At 42.4% G+C, this 26,537-nt stretch overlaps 1 protein-coding gene across 1 annotated transcript in view; it reads left to right on the forward strand.

Moving 5' to 3' along the window:
- The window catches only part of LOC118769548 (GTPase IMAP family member 8-like), a 64,172-nt gene extending 37,819 nt beyond the window's left edge, over positions 1 to 26,353 (forward strand). Inside the window, exons 6-7 of the mRNA XM_036516678.1 lie at positions 23,538 to 23,934; positions 25,257 to 26,353. Of these exons, the coding sequence (XP_036372571.1) occupies positions 23,538 to 23,934; positions 25,257 to 26,240 (1,381 nt within the window). The 3' untranslated portion in view covers positions 26,241 to 26,353. The remainder of the gene's footprint in view (positions 1 to 23,537; positions 23,935 to 25,256) is intronic.
- The last annotated feature ends 184 nt before the right edge of the window (positions 26,354 to 26,537 follow it).

Below are 26,537 nucleotides of genomic sequence, written 5' to 3' on the forward strand. Positions count from 1 at the left end.
CCAAAAGCATGTGGTTTATGGAACTGTCGAGACCTTCGCTGCCGACCACCTTCGCCAGACGTTTGAGATGAAGGACGTCAGGCCCGATCGAGGCTATCAGTGCATCATAATCGATGAGGTGGACTCCCTGCTGCTGGACCAGGGAGTACAGCTGACCTACCTGTCCAGCAACATGGTCTCCATGCAGCACCTCAACGTTATTCTTGCTATGATCTGGGGTCATGTCAACCAGTACGGGTTACTGTCCACAGGAATACAGACATTTGTACGAGGTCCCCCTGCTTCATTCTTTAAGGCCATTTATGACTCAATTGACACTGAGGACACTGACATTAATGACCCGATGGACATTTTACTAATTGCAGAGGAATGCAATATTGTCCACAAAGGATTTGCAGAGGAAATCTACAGTAGTGAAAAAGATAAAATTCTTCAGAAACTAAAGACAGTAAGTCAGGATGCTCTGATTGATTTTTTTCATGAAATGGAGCAATATGTCCACTATGGATTTTGTGTTTACACTTTGGACAAAGATGGATTGCTTAGTCTTAGAAAGCCCAGCCTGAGTAATCGCCAGAACATTCAAGACCTTACATTCCTTGTTTTGGAGGACGGCTTGTGTTGTCCCCTCTATGATTCAGAAGAAATTCTTATCAACCCCATTGCAGAATGCATCAAGGAGAAGCTGCAGTTCACTCCCTGTGAAAATGATGACAGAAAAATCAGCATCCCTGGATTCCTGAGAAATCTGGTGGAGAACAAAGTGTCAGCATGGGTTCAGAATGCCTTCCTAGCCATGTCACTGAAGGAGGGTCGGGAATATGTCGTGACCCCTTCCTCCATCTGTCCTGTTGACTTCAAATCAACTGGCATTGTGGAACTGAACAAGAAATGGGGGGATGGTCTGCAGCAGTTCCTAGAGATAAAGCATCAAATCAAGATGAGCACAATTTCAACAGTGACTAACTACATTTCCAACGTCTCCTTCTTCGAACAGTACCAGGGGAAAATATATGGAACGACGGGGACACTTGGGAGCACAATAGACATGCGGTTTTTGCAGGATCTGTATCCAACCCTCTCTGCTTGCAAAATGCCATCATTCAACAGGAAAAAGTTGTTTGAGGTCAAAGGTACACTAAAGACCTCAAGTGAAGAGTGGAAATCAGAAATAAAACGTGTTGTCATGGCTGAAATTTCCTCCACTTCATACAGAAATGGGAGAGCAGCTCTGGTGATCTGTGAAACTATCAACAAGGCTGAGGGCATCTGTAAAGAGCTGAAGAGCAGCATCCCTGGGATCATTCTCTACTCACGCAGCGACAAGGACAGTTTGAGCAAAATAGGTGAAGAACTCCATCCCGGTGATGTTATTGTTGCTACAAACCTTGCTGGCCGTGGCACAGACATAAAAGTCTCCAAAGAGGTAAATAACAATGGCGGTTTGTTCGTGGTTCTCTCATTCCTTTCCGAAAACACAAGGGTGGAACTTCAGGCTTTTGGCCGAACTGCACGTAAAGGTAAGCCTGGATCAGCGCAGGTAATCATGTGCACTGAACATCTGCAGGAATCTTACAGATTATTGTCTACTTTGGAGGAAGCCAAGGAAAAAAGGGACAAACTCGCAGTAGAAAAGGTGGAGAACATGATGAATGACATGGCTGAGATGAAACTGAGGGAGGAACTCTTTTCAGAGTACTGCAAAACTCTCAGAGACATTTACAAAAACACAGATATTGATGAACAAAGAGCTGTTGTTGCAGTTATGAATGAGTTCTGGGGGATTTGGCTGCAAACAAAATCAGAAGAAATAGACCAACTGAAGCGAGAGAAATTGCTAAAGAGCCTGGAAACGGATATATCAAAAGCAAAAAGTGAGTCTCAGAGTCAGAATTCCCCCTCATCTTGCTTTTATCACTACATCAAGTTTGGGAATATTGCACTGATTGAGAAAGAATGGGAGGTCAGTGCCAAACTGTTTGAAAAAGCTATGTACCAAGATAAAAGTTGGGCCGCCATAGCTTTTTACAATCATGCCTACTGTACCATACAAAAACAAGCAGAAAATTACATCACAAAGGCCAGTGAAGATCTGAGGAAGGCACAAGAGTCTCTGAAGTATATAGGAGAGCAATACACTCTGTGTCTGCAATTTGTGAAAATGTCTGGCATTGAATCTGGCAAGGCCAATACAACCAGCCTTGAACAACAGCTAATCAGCAAGTGCAACATGCTTGGTTGTCTTGATAAAAACATCAGTGAGGCCTTGCAGAAACTGAAGGAAATTAAAGAAAATGACAGAGATGCAATAGCTGAGAAAGCTCCCGTTTTCACACTGGTGTCAAACTGTCAAAAAGACATGCAGGTGGAATCCTATAATCTCTATGACCAAGGTCTAAAGTATATCTTTTCTGTGAAGGAGGAGCCACGTTTTCAATGGGGAGCACTGGCAGTCTTGTTTCTGGGATTGGCACAGATTGTAGCAGGAGCACTGCTTGCTGTATTCACATGTGGTGCACTAGTACAAGTTGGCATGGGGCTCATCACTGAGGGAATATCAGACTGCATCTCTGGCATAGAGTCCATGGTAACAGGAGTATTCAGCTGGACATCCTGGGCTATAGGTAAGGCCATTTCCATTGGTATCTCTGTCATTGGGTTTGGAGTTGGAAAGCTGATTGCCAAGGGCTTCAAGGCTTGTAAAGCGCTATTGAAAGGACTGGGCAAACAGCTGAAATCAATGCCTAAGTTTCTCTCAAGTCAGGCTAAAAATGGCATTAATGATGTTATGAAGACAAACATGAAGAATGTAGTAAAACACACAGCTAAACAAATGGTGGAGAAAACCTTAAGCTATGGACTTGGTTACCTGGAGGAGATGGCAATTTCAGAAATTCTAGAGGCTATTAAAAATGAAGTCAGTAAGACAGCCATGAATGAAGTGAAATCCAACATGGCAAAGGAGCCCCTGGGGGGGTTAGTAGACTCCATTATACTCTCACACCTTGAAGATAAAGACCAGTTTTGTGAGCTTATGAAGAATAAGGACAGAAAAGACAAATTACTGACCATTTTCAAGGACTTAAGCAAAGGTGCATTACAGCCACTCTGTGCAGACCTCAGCTGGCAGAACAAGCTGTCCTCGTCCATCTCCAGTATTATTGACAAAGCCAAAGGAGAGACTGAAGGTACAGCTAAGGGAATTCTGACTGCAATCAAAGTGACCCACATGGCAATACTGGGACTTGACGCCACCATTGCAGTGACCACTCTCTCTGGAAAATTCTTCACAAAACTTTGTGAATCCCTGGATGATTTAAAGCTTAAATCTAAAGATGAACAAGGTTCATATGAGAAAGTGAAAGCCAGTGAGCTGTCTGCTTCAGACACTGAGATGCTGAAAACATTCAAGCAGGAATTAGCTGATAGCATCGCTGCTTTACTAGCAGATGCTTTGGTTGAAACGTTCCACCAGAAGTTCTCCAGTCACATTTCTCTTGCCCAGGACCACATCAATGGCTTCATTGGGGATTATGTAAGGAAAGGTTTAAAGAGCGATAGAACAGAGGAAAAACTCAGAGCTGGTCAGAACAGCAGATACATTGCCCACATGCCAGCAGGCTTGAAATCTGAAAGGAAGCTTGCAAGAGATGTGCATACACAGTCACAGTCACATGCTGAAAGGATCAAGAACAGAGAGACATCGGGCAGCATTCTCGATATCAGAGTCCTGTCAGAAACCACTGGCACTAAGGTTGTCATCTTAACACAGGACAGTCATGGCAAGCTTACCAAGATGCAGGAGGTGGAGCCCACCTCTAAAGCTGCCACCCAAACTGTGGAGCTGATCTACAGACCCAGGAGTGCTCAGCACCCAGACAGCCATTACGATGTGCGCATCGACAACCAAACAGTGAGAGTACATAGCGAAGGCAAGAGCTGTGTGTTTGATGCTTTGGCACGGGGCATGAAACCAGGAGCCCCTGAAGAAGAGGTCGCTTCCACAGCACAACAGCTACGACATCTGGAGGCCGACGTCCTTCTCAGACACCCTGACCAATGGGAGCCTTTCATCAAACGCAAAGAGTGGACCGAGGAAATCAGTGGAGGCCACTGGTTTATGGCAGAGGGAGCTGGACCCATGAAGCACATCAAAGAAACAAAGGAAGTAATAAAGAGAGAAGTTGGCAGAGTTGATATCTACAAAAAACTGAGGAAGGACATGCATAACAAAGGACCAGGACAGTTCATCAATGCAGATCACACACCGCCAGTTAACAGTATAATGCTGGCTAAAACATTGAACCAGAATAGTAAACTAGCTAAAGCCATGCTGGAAGCAGGAGGGACACCATTCAATTCAATTGACAACCTGGCAGCACAAGTAAAGAAAAATCATGGTGCTGAATTCCCAGCTGTTTATGCACCAAAAGAAGTGCATCATGAACTCCTCGGCACAAAATCTCCAGCATTCAGGGAGCTGTTGGCAAAAGCCATAAGTAACAATGATGTTGTGGCCACCTTCAAGCTAACATTCATGGGTGCACTGCCCAGATTTATGCTGCATAGTAACAAAAACTTCAACCATTTTCAGACCAGCCCAGTCAGCCAAACCAGGTTGACAACATACAGTGGCACTTTTCAGCAGCAGTCTACAGACATGTTAAACACATGGTTTAAACTCCTTCAGGGGAAAAATGTGGTGACACAAAAGGACTATCACGTAATTTATACCTGGATCCAAAAAAAAGGCTACGACAAACAAGATGACCCACACAGGATCCAAGTCGCAGAACTCCTCAGAAAGGTAATGTACATTTCACCCAGATATAGACAAACGGTTACATTTTTCCCTTACGGCTGAACACAATTGAAGAGGTACACATGCATTTAAGAGACCACTAAGCAGAATGAGCAGTTAAACTCACACATGGACAATGTTTTTTGTCTTCTTCATAGTGTGACGATGACTGAGGTGATTGGCTGAGAGGAAGTGAAATTTGAGACGTCCTGCAGAGAATGGCTGAACAGGAAGAAGCTCCGCCTCCCTCCCTGGGTTCTGCAGGCCTGCCTGAATGTGACTCATCATGTGATTAGATTCTTTAGTGCTTGAAAAGTTTGCATTATCCATAGCTGCCCGTCTGGAGACACGCTGCCCTGCTGTAAGACCAGCTGTGTCCAGGCAGCAGCATTTTACAAGCTTTCAGCTTTAACATGCTTTGACTTTAATTTTATCCTTTATTATGAGTCTATTGTTCAAGCATATTATCAAATATGATTCAACAATCTTGAACATTTGAGTTAATCTGAATTTACCACTGAAATATCTAACAAAGTGCATATCTGTGCTAACAGTCATAATAATCTTAATAATCATAATAAATTTAATTTTAGCAGAAATGTAAGTTGCAGTGGCAGGTGTAATCATATCAATAAATGTTACTTTCAGCTTGGCAACATGTTTTCATATAATCTATAAAATTTTCACAAATAAAAGGGTGTTTTGTTAATGCATCATAAATATCAACCCTGGACTGCATGACAGCTTGTCTTTATTACCGAATCGTCTCAGCAGGTTACATGTATGTAGCCTCACCCTGTAGCCGCCCATCTGGTAGACCCGATGAATAGTGCTGCTATATTAATGGTCTCTCTGTCAACAGTGTATAGTTGAAGCTGAGAGCTGGTCCTAAAGTGCAGTGACTATTTTGTGGCTCTGCCCTCATTTAGCCAGAAGTGGGGTCCTGAAAAAAGCAATTTACTCACATGACTTCAGTCATTTTATTATTCAAGTTATTTCATATTCTACACATGCTTTATTTTCATGGCATGCCAACTTGTTGTGAATGTGTAGCTAATATCATAAATACACAGATGACAACACAACAAGAGGAAAGCAACCCTGACAATCAGCCCCTACCCTTCCCAAAGAACCCTGAAAAAACAGGATTTTAATGAACAAATTCAGAGCGTTAACTGAGAAATCAGACACCAGCCTCTGCACTGTGCTTCTTGAATGTGTCACAGGTAGGAATCACAATGACTAACAGTCGAAGTCACTGCTCACTCTGAACCCCTGTCTAGATCAAGTGCCACAGAGGTTAGACCACCATTCTATCCACCTGCTGGGTCTTTAGCTTCTACCCATTAGACACGTAATCACCCACACCTTCACAGGCAGGAGTTACGCACACACCCAGCACCCTTCATAAGGAATGTGAAGGGGTAAGCTGCAATACACCAATCTGCCACTAGGTGATACATGCTGAGTGACACAAGCACCAGTCCTGACTTTCAGGTTTCTGACTGACTAGCGAGTTTGTAACATGCACTGTTAAAGACAAGAGGAACCAGGAGTTACTGACTGGAATATATTACAAAGGTAAGAAGGCAGGTCCTGTCTCCGAAACAGGTAACAGGTAAAACACCTTGACAGCCAGCCTAATGCTAGCTTTGAAACAGCATGTTGGTGTTCACGGTTGGCTGGGCTAAGGGATATGCTGCTGTATGTGCATCCACTTCAGACAGACCTTTGATATGTTGGTATTTAAAGAAGTAGGCTACTCATGATGCAACATCACAGAAAGATACTGAAAACTTCCACCTTTACATATCCTAAGTATGCGTAAACTGATAAAGTTACTTTAAAATATTATCCTTCCTGTCATTTTTTGTCATGAATTGACTTATTGGTTGATTGTTTTCTTTTTTTTCAACAATTACGCACACTGGTATGATGTGAGGCATATCTGGATATTTTTAAGCGCTATTTGTTTGGAAGTTTTAAAATGTGCAGCCAATCATCTTGCAAAAAACATTCACCAATAACTGGTAATAAAACAAAAGCCACTCATATAATTATCAGAGCAGAGATACGGACCACTTTCATAACTAGACAACCAAGCTCCTTAAGCTTCTGTTGATCAGATATTCCTGTTGTTTCATGCTTGCTTTCCTGAACAGAGAAGGGAGATTCCTCCCAAATGAAGATGTGAGATTATATAATGCTGTGTGTCCTCTTCCTGCCACCAGGTGGCGATGTCAGCCTGTTATTAATGGCTGCTTTTTCAAGAGACTTCACACAGACTGCCCTAATCCAACTGGGTGAGGTGTAAGTGAGCAGCTCTATACTTAACACAAACATTTTGGACACTCTTTTGTCATCTTTCCTTAGTCTTTTTAATATAATTAAAGGTCACCAGAGGTCATTGCTGTTGTAACCACTGTTTTCTGAAGGAATGTGAGAAACTGTCATTCACATATTGGAATTCAATTTGAGATAAATTTGGGGTACAATTTGTGATTTTTAAAAACATTTTAAACAGGAGTTCCCTGTAGTTGAGCATAACTCACACTTGAAAATTCTTACATACATGCATATCCTGAGGTATCAGAGGAAAGGAATTGTGGGATATCTGACTGATATCTGACTGATGTGAAGGGCACATGCATGTGCACTTGGTCAAAGGAAGCAAGTTCTGGTAAGTTAAAGCTCCTATTCAGGCCTGGAACACCCTTGTCCCCATTACTCTGTGCCACTTTGAGACAAAGAGCTCAGGGCAAGTGAGCAAACATGAGGACTGGGATGCAGGCAAACAATTCAGAGCAAAACTCACTGAATTCTCGGTCCATTTGCAGCCCCCTAGTGGTGGAATGAGTTCATTGCCTCCATCAGAATGGAGTCAGTCCCCACCCTCTGACGCCTCACCTCTTTAGGCCTGCATTTGGGCTGCAGTGACACAGAGCTTCCTCAGTCTGTATGAGTGAGTGAATCAGCACTGCGGGACAGATTTGGACTGGGCTGTTATCTCTGTGGTGCTCATTGCTTTTGGAAATGGCAAATGGCACTGATTGTTCATTCTGTCACTGTCTGTTTAACCTGCATAGCATAATTTATTCCTTAAATCATAAGTTGCAATCCTATCTATAAATGATTTTCATCATAACATAACTGAGTCTGCAAAGCAAAGAAAAAATATTTGGTTAACATTAATTTAAATATCTGTCACACAACATGTGGGAGCTACTGGTATTCTTGCAAGTGAAAGCTCTAATCTGTGTTATTGGAAAGGTGAGGCCCTGCAGGTGTAACTCACCAACACATTTCTGTTTTTCACATTTATTTTTCTGTTTTAGGATATACAAACAATCACTGCATATGCACTCAGCTCGTATTCTGAATATCATAAAACGAAAATACTTACATACTATCACTGTAATGTCACACACACCCTTCTTAATTTATTTATTAAAATACCCACTTAATTGTTATTGAAATAGTCTCTGCTATTCAATTAATTCTATACTCTCATACTGACACAAATCAGTTGCACATTTCCCTAAATCCTAATGACCTTTCCATTTTGAAAATAATTTTTATATACAACATACAAAAGCATGTATAGTGTATAAGATAACAAGTAACAAGTAACATACATTAAATACACTATGTTTACAGTACTTAATGACATTTATGAATTTGATCTCCTGTTACATTCTGACTATTCCTCACATGTAAGTTAATATTTATAACCACTCCCATTGCGGTCTGATTGCTCCTCTGAAGGGGTCCACACGAGTCCCCTGAAATAAGCATTCTGGGTTTGTTGTGCACACTGACACACAACAGATTGCTTCCAAACACAGCTGTGTTGGGGTCAGTCTGGTTCTAGAAGTCACTGTGCTGACAGGACTTTGGATTCACAGGTTTCTTCATGAAACAATGTTGAGGATGTAAAGAGCTCTTCCTCTTGCAGCTTTGCACTCAAAGCTCTCTCGTATGGTAACGAAAAGGGGAAGAAGCCTGCTGATCTGTAGTGCTCTTGCAGCAGGAGGAGCATGTTTGTAATTGTTTTCAGAGTGAATTGTTTTTCATTGCTGGAGCTGGCTGGGCCTCTCTGGACAGCAGCCGCTGTTCCTGAGCCAGGAGGAAGCCTGGGGACTGAGGGCTGCTCGGACATGCCGAGTCTCCTGTAGCCTTGCATTGGGAACACATCAACATTTCGGTGGAAGAAGTCCCAGCCCTTTTCCACTCCCGTGGATCTCATGGGACATGTCTTCTTTAGCATTGTCTGCCTTAGTCACAGATGGTGTGAGAGGCCTTTTGAAGGTTTCCTCCTCTCTGGCACACATGCTCGTTGAGTGGGCAGGTGAGGCCAGCCAGGTGGCGACGTGGAAGCAGGCCTCAGGACACTGTTCTACACATACTTCATATTCATGCACATAGTTTACCTGGCTTACAAACCTGAAGCATCCTGATACAGGCGAGCACCTAGCAGGACATGTTGCAGCTCCCTGCTGCCCCAAAGTGCTTACCTAATGAAGATGCCTAAGACATCAGTGCTTTCGAAGCTCATGTTGTGGATCATGGCTGCTTCCCAATGACACCTTTGTCTGCCGCCACCTCAGATTTGAACATTGTATTTAGTCACAGACTAAACTATGCCTTTTCACACTTATTCCATATGGGATTACCTGTACCTGGGGTTAATCAGAATAATTTCACACTCAGGTTAATGTTGAAACCTGAAATTTTCAGTCATGATCATGAAGGCATAGAATGTTTCTGGTTTTTCATGATGGCCTTTGAGCTCTCTCAATTTCTCTTTGAAGAAGCTCTGTTCCTTTGTGGAAAGCTTGTTGGTAATGAATACATTCTCAATTCGACTGTTTCTTGAGCTCACTTCTGGGAACTGTGATCTCACGCAGTTCAGTATTATAACCATTACACTTTTTCATTACACATCACATTCACAGCAAACATTATTAAAAAATTTCTCTGTTGCCCCCTAGTGGTGGAATGAGCTCATTGCCTCCTTCAGATCAGTGACGCCTCACCACTTCAGACTGTGTTTTAGGGCATCTTCAGGAATCATCTCAGAAGTTGCCATTTCAGTCTGGCTTCTGGTGTAAAGCTTGCACACTACGTCATACCCTCCCAAAAAACCTTATTGTGAATCCATAGCAGTGCTTTCCCTGTGTTTCTGTCCTAAATGAGCTGTCTGTGCATGGCAGGTCAAACAATATCATCAAACTTCACCTTTCAGCCAAACCAGCCTTGAAACTGGTTTCTGTTCATTAGAAGCGTCTGTGTAGCTGCATCAGAAACAATACACCTCAATGCAATACTGATGCACAGTGTATTTAAAATCCAGGCCACAAGAGGTGTGGATGTCTAAGATTTACTTAAGTCTTTACAGAGGGGGATTTGTGTCTAAATGAAAGGTGATAAACCAAGGATTTCAAGACCAGGTATGTTACTATCCCAAAGATATACAGCGTAGCATATGAATGGAAAATATTATACCTGATATGAAATGTTGCTTTTTCTTCACATTCTCTCGTGTTAAATAGTGCTGCACAAGGTGGATTTCATGTTTCAGTGAGAGGCCTTTTGTTTAACTCAGCTGAAATGTTCCTTTACTTTTCAAACGAAACGTTAATATTCTCTCCTTGTCCCCCCCCCCTAAATTAACAAGACTTCCCCCAAAGGAAATGAAGAAGCTCTGGCCTCCCTGAGCTCCATCCAGCCCAACAGTTTGCAGACGCTCACTGCACAACCAGTTAGCGTCTGCAGCTTCCAGACGGCCTCCCTGAACGTCCTCAATGCCAGAGCTTCCAGCTGGTCGGCTGTCTGTAGCTTCAGGACAGTGAGTGAACAGGGTGTCTGACCCCCCCATAGACATTGCGGCTGTTTTGGGGGACAGGTGAAGGCTCTTAGTCACAACACACAACAACAAAACAGTGCCACTCCAGTGGTCACCGCCATCTACTGCTTACAGTGACTATGCACTGATGACATACTGTAACCAGCTCATGTCGTGTTTGTACTGTAAAAAAATCTCCATCCAGGTGTGGTAGACTGCTCCAGCCTCCAGCTCACATTCAAATAGAAACCAAACGTCTCTAGCGCCTCAAGCAGACTCCCTTTGCTTTGATAAAATCCAAACCTGCCCCCAACCCTCTGCTGGTTCCACCAGGCTGTCAGGACATGCACGCGATATTTCCCTCAGACAGTCACCTGTCACGTCAAACACATTACAGAGCCCCTTTTAAATCTCTAAAGGTGCCTTACAGAGGACAGCATGCAGAGAATCTGACCATTGGTGATGATAGTCAAACTTATTGACAATGTTAAAATACATGATAATATACAACTTGTCCTCTTTAAAATAAAATGTGGACTGGAATTGAGACTCAGACAGCCTGATGCACAGCAGGTACAGGGGAACTCAAACTCCTTTCACACTGCACAATAAGCCATCTTTAAACCAGCTCTTTTCACACTGCAGAATAAGCCATCTTTAAACCAGCTCTTTTCACACTGCAGAATAAGCCATCTTTAAACCAGCTCCTTTCACACTGCAGAATAAGCCATCTTTAAGCCAGCTTTACCACCCCTTTCACACTGCCTTCAGCTCCATCAATCACTAAATATTGTTGTTGTTACAGCACATTTTTGCAGTTGGTTTGTCACCAAGGGCTTTCAGTTCCATGTGACAGGGTACCAGAACAAGCTCTGATAGCTAGCTGATTTAGGAATGTAGCTGCATTCTGATAAAATTTAACTGAAAATTGTATTTTACATAATGGTAGTGACAGTGTTGATAAGCTAGCAGGCCAAACGACACCTGTGAAATCATCAAGCCAATTAGCTAGCATTCACATGCATAAATATTAATTTGTACAGATAAGTAAGTACAGTAAGTGTGTCATCATTAGAACATGAAGGTCTGTGCTTAGAAAAAGCTCCTAGCAGGTTTCTGATGAGATGCTTTCTGTGATTATTCTTTTCTGCAAAGCTCAGAGCCATGGGGATATACCCAGCTGTGGCCCCGTGGTCCCTGTGTTAAAAACACAGCCAAGCGGAGGCCAGGGCCATCATTTGGATAAGATATGCAGCTACCTTCTAACTCCTGACACATTCAAAACAGAAACCGAACCTCTTTTATGCGGCGACCCATTCTGCTTTGACAAAATGCAAAATGTCCAAAACCCCTCTGCCTGTTACATGCGGGTGAAGCGTGCTGTGCTCAGAATATGCACGCAATATTTCCCTCAGACGCCTGTCGCATGGAACACAGCATTACACTGTGTTTAGCTGAAAGGCAGAGAAGGGAATATGACATATATATCATACATGTATTTTCAATAAAGGTGATAAGACTGGTCCTGCATGACATTTTTTATTCCTGTTAATCAAATCATATCATAATTATCTCATCATTATTTTTGTGCTTTAAACACTTCATGTGTATTTTTAATTTAATTTACTTTAAAAAGAAGTCTTAAAAATGTTGACACGTGTAACACTCACTGGTCCTAAAGGGACTGAATACCAACCACAGCTGACTTCAGTTATGTTTAGTGTTGCATTAACTGTGTTTTATCCTGGCTGTGAAATATCCAACAAATTGCCTCTACATGCACAATTTGAGTTGGGGGTGTAATTACTCCAACTGTGAGAATTCCTGCTGATGATACTTATTAATATGACCTATGTATTTAAATTATCCCAACTAAAACACTTAATATGGGTCTTTTTGCCAACAGGATTCTACAACAAGCCTGCCAATAGCTTTCATACATCACTGGAGGAATGGACCTTTCAAATGCCTTGTGATCGAGGCAGGTCCTAACTCTTTTGCTTAGTTAATTAATTAATCTATTTTTTAAGTTTTTAAAGTTTTTTAAAGTTTAGTTGCTGATGTAGATGAGATCAGACGGTAAGATGAAGAAAGGAAGAGAGTAGGAGGGTTTTGGTGAGGGTTTGTGATGTGTGTGTGTGTGTGTGTTGTTGGTGGGGTTAGTTAATTAACTAATCTAATTTCTAATTGGATCAAAGAGTGATTTGGTTACTTTAAAAACAAACATCAATACAACTGATTTCTCATCAGTAGAAATTACATATGTCTTTATCTGATATAAAAAAACAGCAAAAACAAAAGGAATCAACCATGAATTATTTTCACAAATTAATCACTTTCCTACTGTTTTGGAGAGCTGAGTGTATTCCTGCAGACTGTGAGGGCCTGGCATTACAGTGCTGGTGGATATAAACTGTCTTTTCAGAGAGATTAAAAATCTCGATGTGTTCAGACAAACTAGCCGACCAGCAGGACTCCATTAACCATAACTGCCGTTAACCACTGGCCAGTCAAAGCCTTCACAACAGATCAGTAAAGACCAGATCTGATTGCACCCGTTCTGATTCCACACTTAACGATGGAGAGATGATATCACTGTAACTCTGCTGCGGTGAGGTCTGAACACACACTGCAGACATTACTGCTCATTTCACATACTGCTGAGGCTCCCACTGAATTAATGCCTCCATAACATAAAGGTGTTTTTAGAAAATGCAGGCACATATTCATATTAAGACTGTTACAGGTCAGAGAGAATCACAGTCCTAAAAGCCTCCTTGTAGAGGGAGTGTATGTCTCCATGTCTCACATATGTTCTCCCTGTTAGATTCTCAGTCTCTTTGCTGGGCAGCGGTCTGTGGTGTTCAATCAGACACCAGGTGAGCATTTCTCTGTTAAATCTGCAGTGGAACTATGGCATGATATATTTATATGCTATTTTGATTAGCACTTGACTGAGCAAAAATTAGTATCATAGCATGTTTTCTTAAATATATACCATTTATTTCTAAGGAACTTTATGGTTAAAATCGTTTCTGCCTAAGGAAATATTTTATGTTATTCAAGATTAAGCTCTCCGGCAGCACAATTGCATTGCATTACAGTGCAATACAGGTTTTACCAAGTTTAGGAAAATGCATCATTTTTCCATGGAACAGGCCCTGCATGGATTTAAAAGGACTCTCTTTGACAGTTTTTGGCCTAAAGTCAAAATTAAAATTTTCCTTTTGCATGTCCTTGAGCATGGTATGTATGTTCAACATGGCATGAATACACTATATAAACACATATAGGTCAGTCCAGGTAGTCTGAAGACATGTGTTCAGCTTTAATGACAAGACACAGTGTAAAGTCAAATTATTCACAAATTATTTTTATTAGATTTCTTTAATTTTGTCATAGCTTTGCTCAGTGTTCTGTGGCATCTCCACACTGATTTTGACCACCGATGTGTTTTGTTACTAATTTGTTGCAATATATTTACTGATCATTTAATTAATTTGCAGACAGTGCACATATTCTAATGAAACTCAGGTAAAAAGCTTCTTCTTGCAGGGAAGACAGTTTACAAAGCAAAGTTTTTGTCTTTCACCTGCAGCCTTAACAATGTATCTGCATTGTCCTAAGACAGTTTCAGAGCTGTTATGTAGCCCAAGCCCACATCAGGCTTAAAAATACATCAATATCTGCAAGACTGAACCAGATTCACTTTGTTTTTAAAATGAAAAATAAAATGAGAAGATGCTAAATGCTACCTGGTGTAAACATGTGCATCATGTGAACTGATCTGCTGGGGCTATCTGTACTGTGGCTGTCCCCGCAGCTGTGAGCACTCACTCAGCAACACTGCTGTCTGCCCGCTGCTGGCAGACCTTGGGAATTCATTGCAAACCTGGCGAAGACTTACTGTCCTGCTAATCCTGCAGTGGAACAGTGGTCAGCGGTATGATGAGTGCTTGACAGGGTGATTCATTTCCATAAGGGAACACTTTGTTCACAATACAACATTTTGTCCTGAGGACTTTTGTGATGTATGAATTTTCTGCCTGAGGGTATATATATTTTTTTTAATATTTCTCAAACCTGGGTTGCCTGCAGCAGGACTACATTGCTTTAAAACACAGTACAATTTTAGGAAAATTACTCATTTGATGAAACAGGCGTTATGTGCAAATTAACCTTGGCTTCATGTGGGAACTTCAGAGAAAGAATTTCCTTTCAGTACAAGGCCATTAGATGTGTTTATCTGAAGTTTCAAGAATATTCAACATTCAAAAATATTGAATTAATATCGCAATATATCATTTATAATGATCTAGTTTGAACATCTGTCTGTCCCATCATGACAGGGTCACTTTTCTCAGACACAATCCCTGTCTGTGCTGGTCCCTCAGTGGTGGAATGAACTCCCCACAGGGGTCAGGATAGCGGATTCACTGGCCATCTTCTGACACAGAGTGAAGACCCATTTAAATTTACATTTACATTTATTCATTTGGCAGAAGCTTTTATCCAATGCAACTTACAAGTGAGGCAGAGTACAACACAAGCAAAAGGCCATATGAGGAGTCGACAATATTACAAGCACTGCATGACCAAGTTTCAACAGTTGGCCAAACAAGGTACAAGCTAGCTGCTAGAGATACAAGTGCATTAAATCAATTTTGTAATGGAAAACAAAGTTTAAGACATAAAAATTGCTTTAGGTGCGAGTGTTTCAGGTGTTCAGGTGAGAACAGAGGAGCTGTGCCTTCAGGCCACTGCGTTCTGTATCAGCTTTGCAGTAGTCCAGTCCTGAGATGACAAGAGCCTGGACAAGGAGCTGCGCAGCATACTCAGATAGGTAGGGCCTGATTTTCCTGATGTTGTACAGTGCAAATCTGCATGATCTCGTCACTAAAGTTTATCTGGTCATCAATTACTACCCACAGGTCCCTTGCAGTCCAATCCTGGATGGATTTAGTGTTGTTGAGCCAAGCTGTACAGTGATGTCATGCTGAATGGATGGTCTGGCTGGGATGACGAAGAGCAGGTTGAGTTGAAGGTGAGAGTTTTCTGAAGGGCAGACAGAGATCCGTTCTGAGACAGGGGGTCATCAGGTTGGAGCGAGAGACAGAGCTGGGTGACATCTGTATGGAAGGTGGCAGAAAGACCCACATGTTCAGGCTACACCTCAGTTCCACCTCACTACCCCCCCCCCCCAACACCTGCTACTTGTATTATTCATATTTCTTGCTGTTTATTTTAAATGTAGTATCACAATATGTTTCAGATTCTCTTATTTATCTAATGACTATGATGTAGGGTAGTGTGTGTACTTGCCTTCCCTTAGTTTCTAGGCTGTCTAGTCAGTTTGCACAGGTTAATTTGTGATGATGCGTGAACGGTGTTGTGCTCACACTCACCGATCTGGGAGTGTTGTTCCCCTGGTCTCACACTGTTGCTCATTTTACTTGAATGGGTACACCTCTGTTCTTTTGCACTGGAAGTCACTCTGGGTAAGACCGTCTGTTAAATGAATGTAATGTAATAAACAATTTCTAACAGTATCATTTTAGATAACTGAAATATCACTGAAGTCAGTATCTGATATTCAGGCTGCGTTTTGCATTAAGAGCACAGGACTCAGTGTCTGAGACTCATGGCCCTTATTGCAGGTGGGTCAGTCTGTTTTAGCATGATAATTGCAGTGAAATCACTGATAGGTCATGACAATGCGCACTCACAGAGACTCTGATGCAGGCACTGAACACTGTTGGGCCTGCTTTGTTGTGGCTTTTGCAGCTCTGGAACAGGTATGGCAAAGCCAAACTGAGTGACAGTCTTTAAGCCTTCATACTACACCATGCAGACACATAAATGTTCATTTATCCTATTCTTCAGTGCCCAGTGGTAAAGAGCCTTACACACTCAGTGTCCAATGGTAAAGAGCCTTATGTCCTAATGGTAAAGAGCCTCAGTGTCCAATAATACAGGGGTTACACTCTATTTGCCTAATGATAAAAGGCCTTTTGAGACACTCTATCACTCTTCTTTACACAGTTTTCCAGTAATAAATTACTACAGGCAATTTGAATAAAACTATGTGAGGGTTGTACATACAGCAGTGTAGTATAGTGGTAAGGAACAGGACTCATAACCAAAAGGTTACTGGTTCGATTCCCCGCTAGGGCACTGCTGCTATACCTTTGGACTGGGTGCTTAACTGAGAATCACCTAAGTATATATCCAGCTGTATAAAAACATAAAAACTGCAGCCTGTAAAGTTCCTCTGGATGAGTGTCTGCTAAATGGCAGTAATGTAATGTAATGTAATACATACCTATAGACATTAACCTACAGAATGGGTGCATCTTGCTGTTTGGATATGTCATATTGGACAGCTGTGTCCTGCTGAAGGGATCTGACCTATCAAATGGGAGTGTCTTACAGTGTGGGTGTGTCTGATTGACTGAGCATGTGGTATAAAATGGGTGTGGCCTACTGAATGGGTGTGGCCTCTTTCAGGCTATAAATGCTGTGTGCTTGTCGTAGTGAAAGACAGGACTTCTCCACTGTAAGAACTCCTGACCTTTACAGTAAGTACAATGGATTAGTTATGAATCATTTAATTTCATCAGGGTATTCTAATGCAATTTTAACCCTCAGTTTTGAGGTGCATGTTCTTATGTTATTCTTAATGAGGTGTGGGGTATGATATGACAGGTGTGTGGAGGTGAGGACAGGGAAGCAGGGAGGGCACAGATGGAATTTTGGGTTTAAATGTGATGATTTTGTAATAAGATGAATTTATCCCATAACAATGAACGGTCATAAAATGACAGCGCACTAAATTTAGACCATCTCAGATCTCCCTCACAGATCCTCCTCCAGCCAGCAGGATGGAAAACTACGCTGCCTATGACGCCCTGATGAAGGGCATCGAAGAGTTCTCCTTCACACAGGGGGCTCAGCCCTGCCAGCTGCAGCTGTCTGGTGAGAACGCCATCGCCCTGGTAGTGAGTCCCTCTGGGCACGTCCTCCTCGCTGCCTCCCGCTACGGCCGGGGCAAGGTGGTTGTCACAGCTCATGAGGAGTACATCCAAGCATCCACTGAGACACCAGCATTTGGAAAGTTTATCGATAATGCCATTGAGTGGCTCAAACCCCACACTCACGCCTGGGTAGGTGTGCATAAAGTCTCCCACCTGGCTGATCACCTGACCAAGAGCGGCTTCAAGGTCAAGACCGTCTCCAACTACGATGGAACCGTGGGGGTCTTCTGCCGCAATGCCTACAGTGACGAGCAGGTTGAGGAGGTGCTGGATTTCGTGAGAGGAGGGGGTGGCCTGCTCATCGGAGGTCAAGCTTGGTACTGGGCATCTGTACACCCAGGGGTGGATGTCCTGCAGGAATTTCCTGGCAACAAGTTTACCAGACCTGCTGGCATCTCTTTCACCTCCAAGTGTGCAGAAAAAGGAACTTTTAAAGTTCCTAAAGAGCTTCCAATGAACCCAGCCATGCAGCCTTAGCTACACCCTCAGCAAAAGGTAGTGAGCTCAGATATATCTGCATTATTCACACCCACGTTCACAACATCAGTCTAACTGCTGATTTTGTGCATGTTTTCTTTATGAAAACTCCTCTTCAGGGCAGAAATTTTGATTGCATTGAAGATTTTCCAAACCGAATTAATGATTCAGTCCAGTTATAAAATGGTTTGAACTCCAAAAAGTGAAAGTTGTGTCTGAATTTGTATCCAGTAATTTTTTAATCTTGAACATAAACTGTAAATCTGCCCTTTGTTACGGAAACTGTGGTGTTTGAATTGAATTGTCCTGGAGTACAAAAATCTTTCTGAATAATATATTACTTGTATTATATAATACTGAAATTTTGGATATGATTATTTGTTATTGTGGTCATGTAAACCATATCTTTCCACCTGTGAGCGCTATATGAATGGTGTGATGTGATGATGTAAATTGTCTCAGGGGCAGCAGTACTGACAGCTTGTCCTGTCTCTTTCTCTCCCACAGCAGACAGGAGCTCTCAGTCCTCCCTCCTCTCCACCCCTCCCGGATAGGAGCCTGGGGATCTCAGCTCATCACTGAATCTGATCAATAAAGCAATAAATGACTGGGAACTTCACTCTGGCTCTGTGAGGATTTTTTGTGAATGGTCCAGAATCAATGGTCCTAATTCTGTTTTGCTTCATGTAGATGTTTGATCAGATCAGATACAGAATTTTCACATAACACAACAGGCAGTAGGGCAAACTGATACCTGTTTAATTGGCATCAGGACTGAGAGTGTGTGTATACAGGGATTATGGCCGGAAGCCTGTTATGATGGGATTCGTTCTGTTTGTTTAAGGTGAACCCACCCTCCATCAGACAGAATATCCTCCTGACATCCTCACTCCCTACTCACCTCAGCAGCACTGACCTCAGATCAGGGAGCGATCTTGCAGGTAGCAGCAGCGGATCTGCTCCCAGCATGAGCACTGACCTCAGATCAGCAGTGGGGGGTGACTTTGAGTGTGACCTGTGCATTCATTGCCAGTCAGGTTGGGACATCAATGTTCACTGGCTGTCAAACACAGAAGTGTCTTGGCTGCCTGTTGCACATGAGCCACAAAATCGACTCTGAACGCCTCCCTCCCCAGGATGGTGTTCCCCGAAGCCCTCCTCCCTGCTCCAGGTTTCCCCACCAGCACAATCCTGACCTCACGGCCGGAAATGCTCAGGGCTGATACTGCAACAGGGAGTCGTCAGGTGTCTCCTTCATTTTAATACCAAAAAGTCAGAGCTAAATATGTTTTTCGGATATTAAGCAAAACCCCAAATTTACTGGCATTTTTAATGTTCCCAAACACACTTTTATTTTCCCTTCCGCAGCCAGACCATCACCCCTGGAGCCACCATTTTCTCTCTCTCTCTCTCTCGCTCTCTCTCTCTCTCTCTCTCTCCCTCTCTCTCTCTCTCTCTCTCTCACTCTCTCTCTCACTCTCTCTCACTCTCTCTCTCTCTCTCTGTCACACACTTACACAGCTACACACTTACACACACACACACACACACACACACACACACACACACAGACGTTGGAAACGAACACCAGCAAAGCCGGCCTCAGCTGTTTAAAAACACAAAGTTCGGCTGCTTGCTAGCCAGACAGCTCCTCTCACCGTGAAACTCTAATCCCAGAACAAAGCGCTCTTTCTGTTTCTCCTTCCTTTCAGATTCACAATCCATAAGCAGGTCTGGACTGTTTTCTACCTCAATGAACCTGTTACTTTAGATTATCGCTACTTCAGAATATTTTATTTTACTGCGGCGGGAGTCTGAAGACTGTCAGTGCAAGTGGCGCGGCATTTCGTAAGTGCGTTCATCACGTGTGTCTCTACAGATGATGTTTTAATTATGCTTTTCAGCCTGTATGGCAAGTCTAGTGTGGTTGTGACAATTATTAAATTTACCTTTTCATTGTTTCCTTCCTAAAATTTGATATCAAATGGGCCTATTAAATACTTATTTCAGTCATGAGGGATTTTTTAGAAGAGGTGATTCAATACGCTGTGCGTGGTATTCGATTCGATTTGTGAAGGCTGTGAAGTTCACAAGGTGAAATCACGTCAGGTGGTTTCCAAAAGATCTCCCTGTCTTTATGAATATCACATCTATGCACACGGATTGCATTAATCACCAGAAATGTCTGAAATAAATTTGGCTCATCACTGAGATATCGAAGTTGTAGTATATGTAGTTATTTATTATATCAAAGTATATGCATACATACACACATTTCTGAACATCTAAATGTGACAGGATGATTTCGAAAATATATTGTGATGCACAGTAAATCTTTCAATTGTATTGTAATCTGTAACAAAGTTAAAAAATTGCTGTAATCTCTAAAAAGAGGTTCCGAAGTCTCACCACATGTTGTGATGTCTCTTATTTATTTTGCCGTTATTAAATCAAACAGCTAAATGAGAACTCATTCCTCACCTGTGACCTTGGGAATCATTATAACGTATAATCCATGAATGCTGCGAGCATTGTTCGTCTTGCTTGTCCCTGAGATTTATAATTTGCACTAATAATGTAGCTATTACTTCTCTGTACTGTTCATAAATGATTGTATTAACTGTTCAAGCAGGAAATCTCAGTTGTTTATATGGAATACAATCTGTGAAGTGCTTTGAGAGAAATATTTTAAGAGAACGATATCAAATATATTCTGACTGATTAATAATACTGTGACTGATTGTGTTAATACTATTGATAATAATGATGTTCAATTCCACAGATAAGGCCGCCATCAAATAGGAAAATGCATGAATAGTCATTACTTTTGTACTGCTGTATAATAAATAGATGTAACTGGTTGCAAAGCAAACTTGATATTTGCGTTATTTGCGTGTACACTTTTGCATGTGGTCATCTGCAGTTTTGATCACCTGCAGTGATGGATGCCTGATATACCTGGGAACCTGAATTTGTGACCTTAAGAGTCGAGGAGGAGCTTCAATGCAAAGGTCAAGGAAATGTCATCAAGTAAGTGACTACTAGAGTGACGTCATAATTTTTCGGAATGTGTAACAGCCATGCGGAAGGGGAGACCGGTGTCTAGACTCCATGTTACGAGTCGTTTTTATATATATGATTTATTTAACCAGCACTTATCACCCCAAAACGGTAGCATTAAAACCTGTCGGTACAGAAGCTGCAGTCCTGAAACTCTGTGTCAGCTCAAGCTGAGCCCGAATATTTTTGCACCTGGAATGCAATGTTATTTTGTATGTCTGTGTAGAAAGATATAAGATCACCTGTGGTTCGCAAGGGAAGCATCTGGAATCACACAAGCTTCCAAATGCATCAGGTTTCTCTGTGTCCCAAAGGAGGTAACACACTCAAGAGATTCATCAGTAGTGTGTATTATCATGGTTGTATTCACACACAGCTGACTCTGCCACTTCCCATGGCAGTGTCCCATTTTAACATGTTTAAGGTACCGAAGATACCGAAGCTTTAGAAAAGGTTCAAAGAAGGGCAACTAAATTAGTTCCTGGCATGAAATATAAAAGCTATGAGGAAAGACTCAAGTTACTTAACCTATTAAGACTAAGCGAGAGGAGGCTTAGGGGTGATTTAATTGAGGTATTTAAATTTATAAAAGGAATCAAGAAGGTTAAATATAATAGATTCTTTAGGGTGAGTTCAGTCTGTAAAACAAGAGGACATAAATGGAAACTTACGTAAGTTCCGCACTGATGTAAGGAAATATTATTTTACACAAAGAGTTATCAATACATGGAATAGGTTGCCAGGTCATGTAGTTGAGGCAGAGACCCTTGCTGTGTTCAAGTCTAGACTTGATGCAGTTTTGGATACTCTTTAATAAAGAAATGACGAGCTTAGTTGGGCCGAATGGCCTGTTCTCGTCATCATATGTTAAAAAAAAAAAAAAAAAAAAAAAGGCCACTGATACAGTGGTAGCTCTGCCAGGAAGTGGATGCATGTCTTTAAGAGGATGTGTCTCCCAGCCTGTCTTGCCACCATGGGCTGTGACACACAGTTCAAAAGGCAAACATAAATCCACAGCTGGACGGCTGGGGAGTCCCAAACAAACCGGAATCTTCGGGTTAGTGAGAGTCAGAAGGAGCCGTTTAAAGCTGCATTCATGGCTGGGCTGTGAGCAAGAAACCTCTTCTGAAGACAGGCAACAAAAAGAGGCAAATAATTTGCCAAAAAAGCCTCTGAATGGCAGCTGGAAGCATGTGTTATGGTTAGGGATTCATTATGTTTATTACGTTTTGATTTTATTATGTTCGTTATGTTCTGGGTTTGATTTGCATTTATGAGTCCCGGGGACATTAAGACAGAGTTCGGAGCTCCAACACATCACATCTTGGCCAAGAACCTTCAGCAAATAAGCTCAGACTTGGCTGGAAATAGACATTCCAGCATGATGCAAAGTACTCATTGAAATCTACAAAGATTTTTACAATAAACCCATTATTTGAGAACAATGTGACTTTGCTCAGTGCAGTTCTGTTAAGAATAAAGTATAACATTTGTACAAAAACATGAAACAGAAAAACATCCAATGAATAATTTTCTTTTATAGCCTGTTTTTTCTTCCTTAGCCAGTGGTATGTGTGGAGGGCACTGCAAATACACTCCAAGATAAAACATCCTTCCCAACTTCCAAAAACTGTTTACTGCAATATAAATTGTATCAGATCTCATCATCATCTGATGGGTAAAATCATATGGGATAATCATAGGGGGTGCCCTCTAACCTGAAGGAAACAATCCAAAACCATTTCCCACCCAAACTGTAACCAAAGCAGCTGTGGAATGAAGTACAAAATGGATCTCATGGTAAAATGGATACCACAGCTCCAAAGGAATGGCTTTTTCTGAAACATTATTTTAAAAACATGATACCGGACGCTTATTTTGCTATTTGTGAGTTTAATGCATTATCAGAAGGTGTTTGATTATGAGGCTTTCAGAATTACAGAAAATAATTTACTATATTTCAACTCTAGTTTAGAGCGAGGCTGCATTACTACCTTTTGTGAGCAGACACATTATAGCTTATATTTTTTAACAGTTTGCCCGGTAAAATAGTTTCACTCAGATCGTGTTCTCTTCACTGTAAATATCAGAGTTCCTTGGCATTATATGAGTGATTAGACCCATTTCAATATTTACTGAGGAGATTCAGGTGCAGTGCTGTGCTCAAGGCTACAGCAGGGTACAGAAGTGACAGGAGTCACCTAGATGGGATTCAGACCTGCGTCGTCATGGTTACATGTCTAGTTCCTTCACACCTGTCGCTGTGCTGATTCTGCAGCGGTTTCTCCCCGGCCCCTTCAGGTTGCCCGTGTCCTCTGAGGATGGTGCTGCTGGGGAAAGTAGGCTGCGGGAAGAGTGCGGCAGGAAACACCATCCTGGGCAGAGAGGACTTCCGCTCCTCCTTCTTCTTCTCCGCGGTGACGAAGAGGTGCGAGGTGAGGAGCGCGTTTGTGCACGGGCGGCTGGTGACGGTGGTGGACACCCCCGGGGTGGACTACAGGGAGGTGTCTGAGGAGGAGCTGCTCCGCTGCACGGCGATGGCCGCGCCCCACGCCCTGCTGCTGGTCATCCAGCTGGGCAGGTTCACCGAGGAGCACAGGGCGTCGCTGCAGAGAGTGGAGAAAGTCTTCGGAGAGACGGCCAAAGAGTTCACCATGATCCTCTTCACATACGGGGACTTCTTAAAACGCGAGACAATCGATCACTTCATCCGAAAGGTTGGGACGCCGCTGCAGGAAGTCGTTGAAAAATATGGTAACAGACATCACGTGTTCAACAATGAGGTCGTTAATCCTGACCAGGTCTCAGAACTCCTAGGGAAGATCGACTGCCTGGTTTCTCTGAATGGAGGTAAATATTACATGCCACAAAGAACCTACGCAGGTCCCATACAGAGAGAGCAATTGGGTAAGTACCCTGGGCTTCTCAAAAAATAAATAAGGCCAGGAAAAAATACCACATTAGACAATGCCACATCCTCAGTGTCAAAGCCAATAACATGAGTCATTATAAAACACACAGCATTCTACTAAGTGTCGTAGTAGGAGCAAGAGAAAGTTTGAGGATACAGCAAATGTGTTTGAGGGTATAGAATAAGCGTCTGGACCTCAGTGTTAGTTGAACCACGCTGCAGTTGTAACAGGTGAGTTTTCAGTCAAAGATGGTCAGTGCGGAGCTGATTCAGACTTAATGGCGCTGTGATTTTTTTTCTGTGCCTCACTTGCATGTATTTCTGTTTCTGGGAACAATTTTGGGTAAATTGCCCTGGAAAACCACACCTCCCCGCCCCAGGCCTGGTGGCCAGTAGGATTTTCTCACAGAGGTATTAGTCCTAATTACAGAGCACAGTCACAAGACAGTTGCTTTAATTATGAAAGCTGAGCTTATGCTTCTGAGAAAATAAAGAAGTGCTGAAACAAGATGAGCATCTTCAGTACTTCAGCATAAAATAGCACAAGTTAAAAATGCCTGTATCAAGTATTTTATTTTTAAGAAAAGTAAAAACACCACAGGGTGCTTTGTTGAGAGTTCATCTAAACATTATTTATTGTATACAGTACAGCAAAAGCAACCTAATCATAAGCATTACAGGATTCTAACATACTGTTGAATTCTTTGGATGAAACAGTTAATTTAAAATTAGGTGTGGAGGAACTGCATGAAGGCACCTGTGTGCCATAGTATCCCATACGGGAACTGGATGAAACACACGGACTCTGATGAACAGGAGGTTGTCTGCGGTCTGAGCTGGCTGTTGAGACTGCTAACTTGTTAGGACAGTTTTTGTCAGCTCTCATGGCACTTTCTGCTTTTTCCCATTTGCAGCTGTATTTACACCACAGTCCTGTTTTGTTTGTCAGTTTGAATGGACCTGTTTTTGATGTGGCCTTGCCATCCAGCTGCTGTTACAACTGCAGCAAATGTAACTGGAAAGCAGCTGGCTGTATTCATTAAAAAGTAAATCCTCCCGATGGTGAAGATTACCAAAGGAACAGACAGCAAAGGCAGGACATGGTGCAGCTCTCGAGAAACGTAACAGTACTGTTCTTATTCCACAGGAATTCACAAGGTTAAAGATCTGAGGATTGCCCTGGTGGGAAAGACCGGAGTGGGAAAGAGTGCAGCGGGAAACATCATCCTGGGGAAAAAAGCATTTGAATCGAAGCTCTCCCCCTCCTCTGTGACGTCACGATGTAAGAAGCAGAGAGGGAAGGTGGATGGGAGAGAGGTTGCCGTGGTCGACACTCCAGGCCTGTTTGATACGAAACTCGTTAAAGATGCTGTCATCAAAGAGATTGGGACATGTATCTGCCTGTCCTCCCCGGGACCCCATGTGTTCCTGGTGGTGATCCAGTTGAGCAGATTCACACAGGAAGAGCAGGACACAGTGAAGATCATTCAGGAGACCTTCGGTGCTGAAGCAGCCAGGTACACAATGGTGCTGTTCACTCATGGAGACCAGCTGGAGGGATTAACTATCGAAGAATATATTAATGGCAGTGAAATGCTCGGTGGGTTCATTAGACAGTGCCATGGTGGATATCATGTCTTTAACAACGAGGAGGTGAATAATCGCACTCAGGTCACAGAGCTGCTGCAGAAGATTGATAAGATGGTGACAGTGAATGGAGGAAGCTGCTACACCAATGAGATGTACAAGATGGCTGAAGAAGCGATTGAAGATGAGAAGAGGAGGATTCTGAGAGAGAATGAAGGAAAGATACGGAGGGAGGAGGAGAAGCTGAAGGCTAAATATGGGGGAGGGGCTCTGGAGAAAGCCATAGAGGAGCTTCACAAAGAGCATGAAAGAGAAGCCAGAGACAGAGCAGAGAGGAGTAACACGTTTTTGAAGAAAGCAGGCATTGTGTTTTCCAGTATGGCTGCGGGTGCAGGAGCAGGAGCAGCGATTGGTGCAGTGGGAGGCCCGGTTGGCATAGGAATAGGGGCAGCAGCAGGAGCAGTAGTGGGTGCAGCATCAGCAGCAACAGGGATTAATATACGAGATAAATGCACCACACAGTGAAAGAAGCACAGCCACGCCCTTCCTGTGAAGAGCCTTTCTCTTTTCAGTGATTACTTCAAATGAGATGTTAATGCTGGAGATTAATGATTAGCAGATTAATAATATAGAACAGAATAACGTAATTGTTGATTAATAATTAATTGAATACAAATTACTTAGGAAAAAGTCATGTTTAAAAGGCAAGCAGAGGAATAATCCAAAATATTTGATTTTACATTTTTGACACACAGCAGACACTCTTATTCAGAAAGGTACACAAGATGAGCACATTTAACATTAAATTTATGCTTTTGACAT

This window comes from Megalops cyprinoides, chromosome 22 (genome assembly GCF_013368585.1).
Source record: "Megalops cyprinoides isolate fMegCyp1 chromosome 22, fMegCyp1.pri, whole genome shotgun sequence".
Lineage (NCBI taxonomy): Eukaryota > Metazoa > Chordata > Actinopteri > Elopiformes > Megalopidae > Megalops > Megalops cyprinoides.